The sequence below is a fragment of the Homarus americanus genome, unplaced genomic scaffold (genome assembly GCF_018991925.1).
Source record: "Homarus americanus isolate GMGI-L3 unplaced genomic scaffold, GMGI_Hamer_2.0 scaffold49667, whole genome shotgun sequence".
NCBI lineage: Eukaryota > Metazoa > Arthropoda > Malacostraca > Decapoda > Nephropidae > Homarus > Homarus americanus.
Genome location: NW_024738608.1, coordinates 5,329,454 through 5,341,855, shown reverse-complemented (window position 1 = coordinate 5,341,855; position 12,402 = coordinate 5,329,454). Strand labels below are relative to the sequence as shown.

Below are 12,402 nucleotides of genomic sequence, written 5' to 3'. Positions count from 1 at the left end.
AAATAACCATCAAATACTGTATCGAAACACACCACACACACGTTGCCGCCATTGTTAACGAAACCTTAATGAACACTGGCGAGTGTCGACTCCTTGATGTGCTTCGATTCCGTAATTCATTGGTTCACTTTACTGATTTACATGAAAAACACAAACGTATCATTTATCGACTGGATGGCAGAAAGAACACCATACACGATTGACCGTCTATAGCTCCATTCGTTTTCTCTAATTACGTCTGGCCATCATTACCTTAAATACAATCGATAATTACTAACGAAAATTAATCATGATTCGAAGCTTTGTCGACGACCCCCGCGGATACGACACTAAACTAGTTCAAAACTAAACAAACAGTTAGTTTTAACAATATCTTCAGACTCCTTACGTGAAATATAGTTATATACGATTTCTGTATTTCTTAAAACATTACAGGTACAGGGGGAACAAAGAACCCGGGGTAGGGAACTCAAAAGTATTTTCAATATTGTACCTCCCAGTTAACTGTTTGCGCAGTAGTGATGATCCTTCACGCCGTAAGGAGCCTGGAGTACATGTGTGCGGAATGCTCGATACTTTTCCTATACGTACAGCATCCAGATTTTACGTGAATGTATTCAGTAAGACTGAATCTTATTGTAATTTTCCTACTGACATGATTTGTGTGATAAATTTTAAGTGTAACAATCAGGTTCATTCTTACATCTTACTGCAACGGCCTTTACTAGTGAACATTACACGAGATATTTTGAGCGTTGTATTTTGGGACCTATACAATAACATGCTGGTGGCTGGGCGATGTTTAAAATTTCCCCCATGAGGTTTGTAGCTTATTTAAACCATCATCCTCAAAAGAGTTATAGCTAAAACCATCGTCCTAGCATAAGCTGCTTCTTTTGATAGTTTTACTTACGGATACTGTATTATACTAGGTTGAACTGCGGTGAAAAAAACAAAAAAACAAAAAACAATTGCCGTAAGGATCTGCTCCTCTGTTGACTCCCCAATGGCTTGGGTGTAGCTAGGAAAGGGTAAGAGCGTGCATGGGCTTGTCCTTTAGTTGAAGGTCATCAGTTCTAAATAATAGAATTTACCCTTAATTAATTTCTCCAACGCTACCATGAAACCGCTAACGACACATGGCCGTTACGATATACTGTGTTTAGATCATATCAATAATGAAGCTACGAAGGATTCCCTTAGAAATATTTACATATGTGATTATATTCTCATAACCCCTTACGTCCACCCAGCATAAATGGCCAAAAGAAAGGGCAAAATTATGGAACTCTCTTAGAAAGGGATAAGCAATGAGCACTTGAACTCTGATAAACAGCATAATTACCGTACCTGCACTACGACAAAAAGCCAGTCGCTAATATACTGAAAAGTGACATACAGTACATGAGCTGCCCCGCCAGCTGGTTCTTAAACAAGTGCAAGACTTCTGAGAACACCGACACCCTCCTGACAAGATCCATCTAGTTTGCTGACATCCTTCATTGGGAGTTCTATCTAGCTTCACTTGGAATGTGATGGTAAGTTCCTCCATGCCTGTGTGGGTAAATTGCACAATTACTAAGATTCCAAAACTATTTCATAAGAAAACAAGCGAAAACAAATTGCTAAGCAAAAATTCCACTTAAAATAAAATGTAAGTTGTAATGGAAGTTGATACCTTGCAAAATATTATAATGTTGCTCAGGATTTATTCTTTCAAACTTCAGTAATATAACTATTGACATATACAAGAATATTACGAATTTTCTCTTTATAAATAACTACCCAGCAACAGTACATCTGCTGGAGTATAAATTCAAGGATAAAGAAATAACACAAGGTATGTACATGCTGTCTTTATATTTCCATAACATTACACTCTCGTGATTTGTCTTACCACTGATTGGGTGACCGAAAAAGCATCATAATATATTCAAATGTACAAACATTACCTATTTGTCTCTAGATGTGCTAATCATTACATGTGTACACAACTGGGAATTACTTCAGTGCGCTACACATTATGTAGAACAGATCCATTGACCTGTTAGTGATGTCATTAATATTGTCCCATATATAATGTGTGCCTGGACACCTATGTGATATTGTTCATCAGTATATATATATATATATATATATATATATATATATATATATATATATATATATATATATATATATATATATATATATATATATATATATATATACTTTAGGTTGTGCGATTTGTGGAGGTGGGCCAGTTGCTGAACAACTAGACGGAGGTAATGACAAAAGAAGTAACTTTGATGTGGGTAAGGAAATGTAAGGTAGCCTACAGGTTACTGTAGTACCTGTAGAAGGTAAGAAACTAGGAGTGGTGGTAAAATTTAAGGGAAGGGAAGACTTGGAGGGAAGGAAGCAGAGTTCAGGCAAGGTAGGCAGATAAGAGGTAAGTTAAGGCAGGATGAACAGATAAGAGGTAAGTTAAGGTAGGATGGGCAGATAAGAGGTAGGTTAAGGTAGGATGAACAGATAAGAGGTAGGTTAAGGTAGGATGGGCAGATAAGAGGTAGGTTAAGGTAGGATGGGCAGATAAGAGGTAAGTTAAAGTAGGGTAGACAGATATGAGGTAAGTTATGGTAGGATGAACAGATAAGAGATTAAGAGGTAAGTTAATGTTGGCAGATCAGATAAAGGGAGGATGATAGTAATTGTACATTGGGAGAGTTGGTAGTGGACAGGAAACATCAAGAACTACCTCAAGGTTTTAGTTATAGCAGGGATGAAGTGCTGAATAATATAGAATAAAAGAGGTGCACTGATTCTGTTTTGGAATAAGATATGGTAAAAATTTTGTTGACGTCTAACAAAGTCGAACCATAATGATGTCTAATTCATCACTGTTTATGTCAGACAAAATAATTTCATATATGAAACAAGTTTATTTTGGTCAAATCTTGGACAAACATATATTTGTAGAAGCACATTTTGAGGCAAAACTGGGAGTGTGTTGCACTTATGAATGAAATATATAAAGTCGAGAGGATATGAAAAAATATAAATGATCCAACTTAAAGCAAATAGTAAAAATTGGACTACAGAGACAAAGGAGGCGTGTGTGTGTGTGTGTGTGTGTGTGTGTGTGTAGCACGGCAGGCAATATGTTAAATACCGACACTCCAGCGACATAAATAAATACACTGGGAAGAAAATTTCTAACCTGAGGAACTATTTACTATGTGTGGTGAAGGATTTCTATTTTGGTGGGTGGCAGGTGATGCAGGGGAGACTGGTGGATGCGATTTAGTATAAAGTGCTCAATATATATCCACAGACTTTAAATGAATATGAATTACGGTATATAACTGTCTCTTCCATAACAGAATGGGGACCTGTAGTATTATTGGAAATATATATCTGGGATAATGAATCTCAGAAATAAAAAGTTCCTAAGATGGGGTGACAGAATGGCTGAGGTAAATTACCAAAGCTCTGAGACAACTGACAAGATCATACTATCAGCTCCTAATGTTGACAGATTGGTTGCTGGACTTACATTTCCTATAGTTGCTTACTGCATTATTTCCAAGAGTGTGGGTTGGTTGGTTGGTTGGTCAGAAGGGGAGTGTCCAGTGATCAAAATTTACGTCACTAGGTCTGGATGGACATGTGGTGACAGGTGAGAGGACATGGAATGATATGTGTAATGGAAATGGTTTACACTGGACCAAACTCAAAATAACTTACACTGCAGAATTTTTTCTTGATAAACAAAATTTACACTGGAACAAACAAGAGATTTACATTCATATAAATAGTAAATGTTTTAAGCTGGATTACACAATAGATATAAACTAGATCAAACAAACAGTTGTAAATTAGTTAAAGTACTGACGAGCTGGAACATGAATATCAAATATCCAATATAAGCAAACATACTGTATTGTTATAAAGGAGAGAAACAAGACCAAATATTTAGAGAACAGTTACTGGAAGAGATTAAAAATAGTAAGATATACTGTAATATTTGTGAAAAATGTAATTACCTAGACTGAAAATAAGAACCACGGGAATTACTGAACATTTTGAAGAAATTATAGAAAGAAGAAACACTTCTTCTAAGTGCAGGTAGTTTTAAATAAAAAGCAAATGCAACAACTCCATGTAACTCAAGAATTCGCAAGACTACAGTATATATATATATATATATATATATATATATATATATATATATATATATATATATATATATATATATATATATATATATATATATATATATATATATATATATATATATATATACAGGTATAGCCAGTTTGCATGTAAATAATTATATTTTCTGATGATGCTCCAAAAATTTGATTAATATTAACCTAATCAGCTAGCAATAAGTTGACAAACTAATCTCATATGATTATTTACCGTATAAGAAAATTTATGGTGGAGACTCGCATGTAACAGCAGTGATAGTCACTTATTGTAACACATGTTTCCTTTAAACAATGAATAACGAAGACGGTGTTACTCTGGTGCAGTGCTTAACTTGGTAATTATAGTTTAGTACAGTACCTACAGATCACAAAATTTATTGAAGTGCTTTGATTACAGAACATCAACATTTCTATGAAAATATGGTATATTTTTGGGTTATACAGTACTGTATATCCAATATACATGCTTATAATTAAATATTTTTTGCATGAAATAATGTTTTTTTTCACTTTAGACCACAGTAAAAAGTTATCAGCAAGAAATGATTCTTTACCCAAAAGAGAAGGATGGAATTGTACATCACTTTGCCAATCCTCCTCCAGTTTCTGTGTTTCTTCATAAAGTCAAGAAGTAAATCCATACACCTCTACTTTTGCTGATAGTGTAAGAGAATAATCTCCCATTTATGAAGATTTAAAAAAAGTTTACAACATGCAAGAGTAGATACCAGGACTGGAATGTACTCCCTGGAATGTACTCCCTCCAGGCTCATGGTATGTGCCGAACCCATTTTATAAATTCTGTGTAAAACAATATTGCACTAGAAATTCCTTTCCCCCAAAAATGAAACAGAAATAACGTTCTATTCTGTATATAGGTTTTATCCACTGTTACCCAGAATATATTACAAAAATATATGGGTTACAGTATCTTTTTATATCTCTATCCTGTACATAATTATCATTTCATCGTTGAAGAAAGTTCAGTTAGATATATAGAAGTCAACTTTCGTTCATAAATTGGAAGAGAAAGAAATTTGAGATGATTTCTCAATAAAAATACTCTCATTGAAATTCAAATCAAGAGCAGCTTTCACACTTCTCAAAAGCTAATTCTTTATGAATCCATGTGATACACAACTACAGTACTTTAGTGAGAGAAAAATGTGACGTGAAAAACCTTCATGAGTGAGCATGTCTTTAGAGTGAATAATCCCTTGTTGATTCACTCTCGAAAATGAACTTCCACATTGTTGGTCAATCAGACGCCTGAAGATGATAGTCGGATCTCACTAAGTAGTCTTTTGAAGAATGACCCCAACTGACATACAGTACATTGCTGGCTTGTGACCAACTTCCCCGTGGCCGGATATTACGTGATCCTTGAAGCTGATGATTTCTGTGCTTCAGTCATCATTCTGTTATTTTTACCTTCACTATATTTTTTAGTTACTCATTCTGTTTAGGTAATCTAATTTCCAACTGAAGTACTACTCTAGAAAAAGAAGAACGACTCACATAGTGGTCTCATTGTTAAAAATGACAGAGCTGTTATTTATTCTATGTTAAGATCGATAATATATATACAGTACCTGTAATATATATATATATATATATATATATATATATATATATATATATATATATATATATATATATAATTCTGTTTCATTTGAAATTTATACCAGATGTAGGCAATGCCATAACTGAGCCCTTTAACTGAGGCAACTGTAGATTTCAAATATTTTTTCACAATGTGATATAATTATGATACTCTAAAATCTACCTTCGTTGATAAACATATTTACAAGAACTGGTCAAAATGAGAACCAGAGTTGGAAGTCACAAGAAAACAGGACAAAGGAACCTAAGGGGGAGCTTCAAAGAGCATGTGGACTGGAGCATGCAAAGTAAAGTTTTCTTGCTTATTAATGTACCACTTGTGTAGCAAAAAACACTTTTCTTTCCAAAAACTGGCCTAATCTTGAAATTTTTTCAGAAAATTTAAACTTTTTTATGTGGGTATATTCTACCAATGAGACTGAACAAATACACTCAATGTGGTGAAATGTTCAGTGTCTAATGTTCACCACGAACTGAAGTAAATACATAAATATAAATATTAAGGGGAACTGGAGAAGTATGGAATAAAAATCGACAAACAAAAAGTGATTACTGCATATTTACAAGAGTGCAATGAGACTAAGCAGGTGTAGCTATCCAATGAATGGGGCGAAGTGTTGTACTGTATACTCGTACATATTAACACATCACAAGAATGACAAGCGGCAGTAAGTAATATATCTTTCGGAAGAAAAACAAATACGTATATGTTTTTATGAATGGTCTCAACCAAGAAACAGACATTGGAACGAAATATATTTGATGGTGATGTTCACTCAATAATATACGACTTGATCACAACGGAAATTGGCTACTGAAAAGCTATAGAAGTAAATTGGGTCGTGAACTGAAGGCTAAACTTTACGGTGTACAACTGGAGGAATTGTATGGTGGAAATAATACGGACTTAAACACAAAATAAACATATCAGTGACAAAAGAAGGTAATATTGCAGTAAAGAGCAACCACAGAATTCCGGAAATTCACTCCACTCAATCAATAGAACTATTTTTTCTATGATCATTTTCTTATATTACATTAGGTTAGGTTAGGTTAGGTAACACATTTTTTTTATCAGATTCTTTGGTTGCTGTAACCTACACTTTTACCCCAAAGAATATCCACGACGAGCTTAATAATCATGTAAAATGGGAAAATTTATGAGAACAAATTTCAACAATCCTAAAAATCCATTAAAGATACACAACAAGGTGTTCCAGAACATGTAGCTTAATTCGATAAAATTAGGAAACTGACTTTCTGTATTAAAATTTCACGAGTGAGAAAGGGATACAAAAATAGCAATGCCCTGTATCTAATACAGTGTGGACAATAATTCAAACACCATCAAATAGTATAACTGCTATAGGGAAAATCCAGTATGTTTGTTTGTTTCCTCTGCTGATGTTTATTGTCTACAAGTCCCCAACATACATGGCCTACAGTTTTTTCTAACTTCATATACTTTTTTTTTAAGACAGCTTTACAAAATTCTGAACACTGATTAAGATAATCTTACTTTAATTCGCAATTCGATACAAAACTTTTATTAGTGTAGTGCCTTTTCATACGATCTCAACCCCACGTTATCCTGTTCGTCACTTTACTGCTTACTGAATGTTGACAGTAACTGGACATTTACATGTTTTTGAATACATTTGAACATGTGCCAGTATTGGTCAGATTACTCCACTTGTTCACAACTTTTACTCCAAAAGAAGTCAACTTACAGTTTTCCGTTTTGGTAGCTTCTGTAACTTGAAGCTGTGACCTAGAGCAGCCGTTAGTTAATTTATAAATATGCACACTGAAGGGCACATTGACCATTGAGTGGTTATGCAATTGTAAGTAATTTTTAGCTCTTCTAGAAGTAAAACCTGGTTAACTGTAAACGATATAGGCTCTCCTGGTAATGAAGGTATTTGAGTACCAATACCACTTTGGTGTCACTTCTGTGGACGTTCCCTAGACGATCACCTGGGTACTCAGATCTTCTTAGCAATCCAATAAGTTTACTAGCAAGATTTACCTTCTCATAATGATCTCCCATCTAGTTCCAGAGTATAGTGGCAATGAAAATGTTTTCAGTTACAATTTCAAATGGGAAAAAAATCATAGTAAAATAATTACTATTGAAGATAAAATTATTACTAAATTAGCCTTTGATGAAGGTCATTATGACAGTTATCAGTAATTGAAACAAAATTCTGAAATTACAATTCAGCCATTATCTAATGTGCATGTACAGTAGAAATGGAAGTTACATTTGTACTATTTCATCTCAGAATGTTCAACTTATATTTCACATGATAGACTATAATATATAACTAACTGGATGGGATTCTTATATGCATATGTACATCTTGTACAAGTGTTTGGTGATTATACTATGAACAACACATCGCGGGAAAGTGTTTACGATTTAAAGTAATTGATGATATTCTCCGACTTATCCAGCTATAAAAAGATACTTGGGTGAGACGCAATCCACATTCTCCATATATGATCCAAATGTGAAATGAAAAAAGTATAAATCACAGTGTTATGATTTTTTCCGCTCAAATGAAGAAGTTTCCCCCTATAGGTTCAGAAGAAATAAGTTTTCTATGAAGATATAGTAGGAGGGACCATACCAAACACGCCGCAGGAGTTTATTTTATGGTACGTGACAACTGGAACTCGACCTTGATTCCTTGATTTATTTAAAATCATAATGGCCAAAATCTTTACAACCAATAAATGTTACATACTGCAAAAATTTGCTTAGGGTAAGGAATTTAGGAATTAAATAGTGTTTGGATTGAAGGAAAGAAAAGGAAACGATGGGGCTCAGTAAAAATTTAGGCCAGTGTTCCATTGTATAAATAAACTAATGCTTCACTGGCATTATTATACAGTCATGTTTCCAGACTCACTCTCACCAGATATCTAACAAACTTCACTAGTCCGTCCATTCCCGCAACACAAATCTAGTGTTAGTCATCATGTAATATATCTTTTTATGAACTATACTCTACCTCACTACTGTATAGGCAACAGTCTATGAGCTTTATTTATAGCAGATGTATAAAAAATGTTTCAGAAAGAGGCATTCAGGGAACACATGTTGAGGGTTGGTGGTGGTGGTCACTCCCTGTTGTTGCCCATGAAGTGCTGTAGAAAGTCGATCGGCAGGGGAAAGATGATGGTCGAATTTTTCTCTGCAGAAATTGTGTTTAGCGTCTGAAAGAAATGATAAAATGATTAAACAAAATAAGAGAACTTCATAACTTCAACAATGTCTAAACTGGTCATTCACTAACATATATATTCTATTTTGAACTTGTTTAATTTATCAGAATAAGCAAAAGCTAAGAACGAGAAAATTGGATATATTGTACACAGTATTTGTATAATCATATTTTTATAATCAAATAAATTATTAATCTTGAAAAAAAATACTATATGGCTGTCAGAGTTGATTAGGTTTCTTTCCATAACAAATTCCATAAAATCACTGTTAAATTTAATGGGCAAAATTGTAATTATTTTAAATAAACAACTGATCAACATACACACAGAGGACTACTCAAACGATCATAAGATTAACCAGACCTTCCTAAAGATACACACTCACCTCTGAAGGCTACAGACACCCCTTCCTGATGGTACAAAGACACCCTCCTGATGGTACATTCATCCCTCCTGACGGTACAAACACCTTCTTCTGGTGGTACAGACATCCCCCTGATGGTACAGACTTCCCTCCTGACGGTATAAACACCCCTTCCCGATGACACAAAGATACCTTCCTGACGCTACAGAAACTCCCACCTGAGGTACAAAGACGCTCGGAGGAACGGATGCTATACCTGGAGGTACCGAAGCTGGAGTGCTGCTGGAGCGAGGGAGAGGACCTCAGCGGCCTCTTTCAGGGCTCGGGACGACTTCTGTTCTCCTTCAGCAGCGATCACCTGGAACACCACACAAACTCATTATCCTCTTATACCTGTTTACTTCACTGCTATAATCTAATTTATTCGTTTATATATATTTTTGTGCTATAGGTAACAATTAGCTATAAGCAACACATATTTACACTTCACATCCAGCATTATTTTAATTTTATTATATATTTTACTTACAAACGAATGAAAATACTTTATTTCCTAGTACACCACGGTTTTTATTGCACGTGCTAATTACATTTGTTTAATTTACTAATATAGTATCATTCCCTTTAAGTTATTAATGAAATGATTACTCCAATTTATTTGGCTGATATTTTAATTATTTATATATTCCATTTGTTAACATACTAACTGCTCTACTTATATAGGCCTATTTAATATACTTATGCAGTATTTACTTCATTTACACAATTTCCAATGGTTTTGATTATAGTAGGAAAGGCTGAGGATAATCGGATTCTTTGTAATGCAAAATTTAACTTCCATATTTCCACTTCAAGCAGCAGAAAGGAAAGTGAAGCCCATACGTCACGGTTCTTACTTCCGGCTCACCATTGACGACGTTCTGGCAGTGTAGTCCTCAACCCCCGCAAGGTGCTTTAGTGACTCGGTTAAGTTCTCCCATAATCTATTAACACGGCATAAGAGAGCACACAAGTACCTCTGATAGCTGATACGTGTCTGTCTGTAATACGGAGTTTAATATTGGTTAACCTCACTATAACTGTGGCCTCAGCCCTGATCTCACCTTAGCTCTGGCCTCCCTCGCAGCCTCAGCTTCTGCCGCCATAGCTCGCTGTAGCTGTACGGGTAGCCGGACATCTTTTCTGAGGTGAGGAAAGTGAGGAACATGAGGTGAGGGATATGAGTTGAAGAAAATGAGCAACACGAAATGGGGAACGTTATTAGCATGAAGTGAGAAACGGAATATGAAGAGGAAAGTGAGAAATGAGAGGTGGTAAACGAGAAATATGAATGAAGAAAGTTAAGTACGTGAGTAAAAATGATGATTATGAGGTGAGAAAAGGAATGTGTGAGGTAGGAAAAGAGGAAAGTGAGATGAGGAGAATGTGAGAAAGTAGGTGGGGAAATAAAGAACAGGATGAGAGGAAAGTGAGGAATATTGCAAGAGAGAGATGATGAAGGAAGTGAACATGATCTCGAAAAAAAAATAATTCAGGAAAAAAAAGAACAAGTTTGGAGAATTAAAAAAGATCATGAAAATACGTGGGAAATTATACGATTTTTTCTGAGTTTTCACACTTACGTTAGTTAAGAGAATTTAAGCGAGAAGGTTGGAAATCCTATACATTACTCACAATATAAGACCTGAATGAGTACTGTGCTATATATCCATTGTCCATAACTTTGGAAACTTTTATCTACACGCTACACCCGTTTGCTGTCAGTCAACCAATCACAACCAAGTAAAAGTCCGTGCGTAAAGCTATTCGCTCTCCCATTCAGTGTCAAGCGGCGTTACCTTTGCTGTGATTGGCTAACGAGTAACGACTGACGGTATAATGTGTTGTAGCAGACGATGGAGGAAGGGGAAACTGTCTCCCCACTCTGTTGTCGGGGAAGCTAGCCGGGTACTATGAATAATATACTGTATTATGGCAGTGCTATAATCTTATATAATATGGAGATTACACGCGCACACACACACACACACACACACATATATATATATATATATATATATATATATATATATATATATATATATATATATATATATAATATATATATATATATATATATATATATATATATATATATATATATATATATATATATATATATATATACATATATTTATATATAGTTATTATATTTTTCTATTTAGATAAAAGTATACAATATGGAGGGTAAAGAGAGCAACGCTATCACTAGGTAACACAGGCGGTGATGCTGGGAGGAGTATCATGCCACACACAAGCTCACGTCACGTCTTGCATAAGCCAACTTTAGCACACGTTCAGAGCTGATATGGTAGACTGAAACTGAACAACAGAAAACTTATATATAATAAATATATTCACAAATATCGTATTTAATACAGAGTATATCTTTATTTAAAAAAATATAGTAGTTTATCAGAAGTGTAAAATGAAGATGAGGGTTAAGGTGATACATGGAGATAATACGTAGGAATAGAATCACACATTAAAAGACGAGAGTGTCACTCCTCTGGTATAAGCCACTTCCTGTCTGTTCTTCACGCTGTTGTTTTTATATCTTAATAAAAAGTACAGAAATTGTGTTCATATTATATACAGGGCCGGATTCAGGAGTGGGCAAAGTGGGCAGCTGCCCAGGGGCCTCCACAATCTGGGGGCCTCCACATATTACAATATTTTATTTATTTGTTTATTCATTTGGATTATTTTTATTTTCATTCTTTAAAATTCATGTTTATCTATTCCATCACGTAAAACTATGTTCAGCAAGAAGCGTGATAGAAATTAGGCTAGCTAGTTATAATGAGGGGGGCCTCCACAAAGAGGCTGCCCATGGGCCTCCACAGGTCTAAATCCGGCACTGATTATATATGGATCTCAAATCACTCATCTTCACATGAATGTTCAAAACAGAAAAGGGATATACGTCAGTTTGGTAACACAAAGACG

At 34.8% G+C, this 12,402-nt stretch overlaps 1 protein-coding gene across 4 annotated transcripts in view; it reads right to left on the bottom strand.

The window, feature by feature from the left end:
• Window positions 1–5,842: 5,842 nt before the first annotated feature.
• Window positions 5,843–12,402, bottom strand: part of LOC121874158 (band 7 protein AGAP004871-like) — a 122,118-nt gene continuing 115,558 nt past the window's right edge. For all 4 annotated transcript variants that reach the window (XM_042378136.1, XM_042378137.1, XM_042378135.1 and 1 more), the window contains 3 exons: window positions 10,518–10,596; window positions 9,671–9,772; window positions 5,843–9,041 (listed from right to left, as the gene is read on the bottom strand). In XM_042378136.1, the coding sequence (XP_042234070.1) occupies window positions 8,946–9,041; window positions 9,671–9,772; window positions 10,518–10,596 (277 nt within the window). In that variant the 3' untranslated portion in view covers window positions 5,843–8,945. The remainder of the gene's footprint in view (window positions 9,042–9,670; window positions 9,773–10,517; window positions 10,597–12,402) is intronic.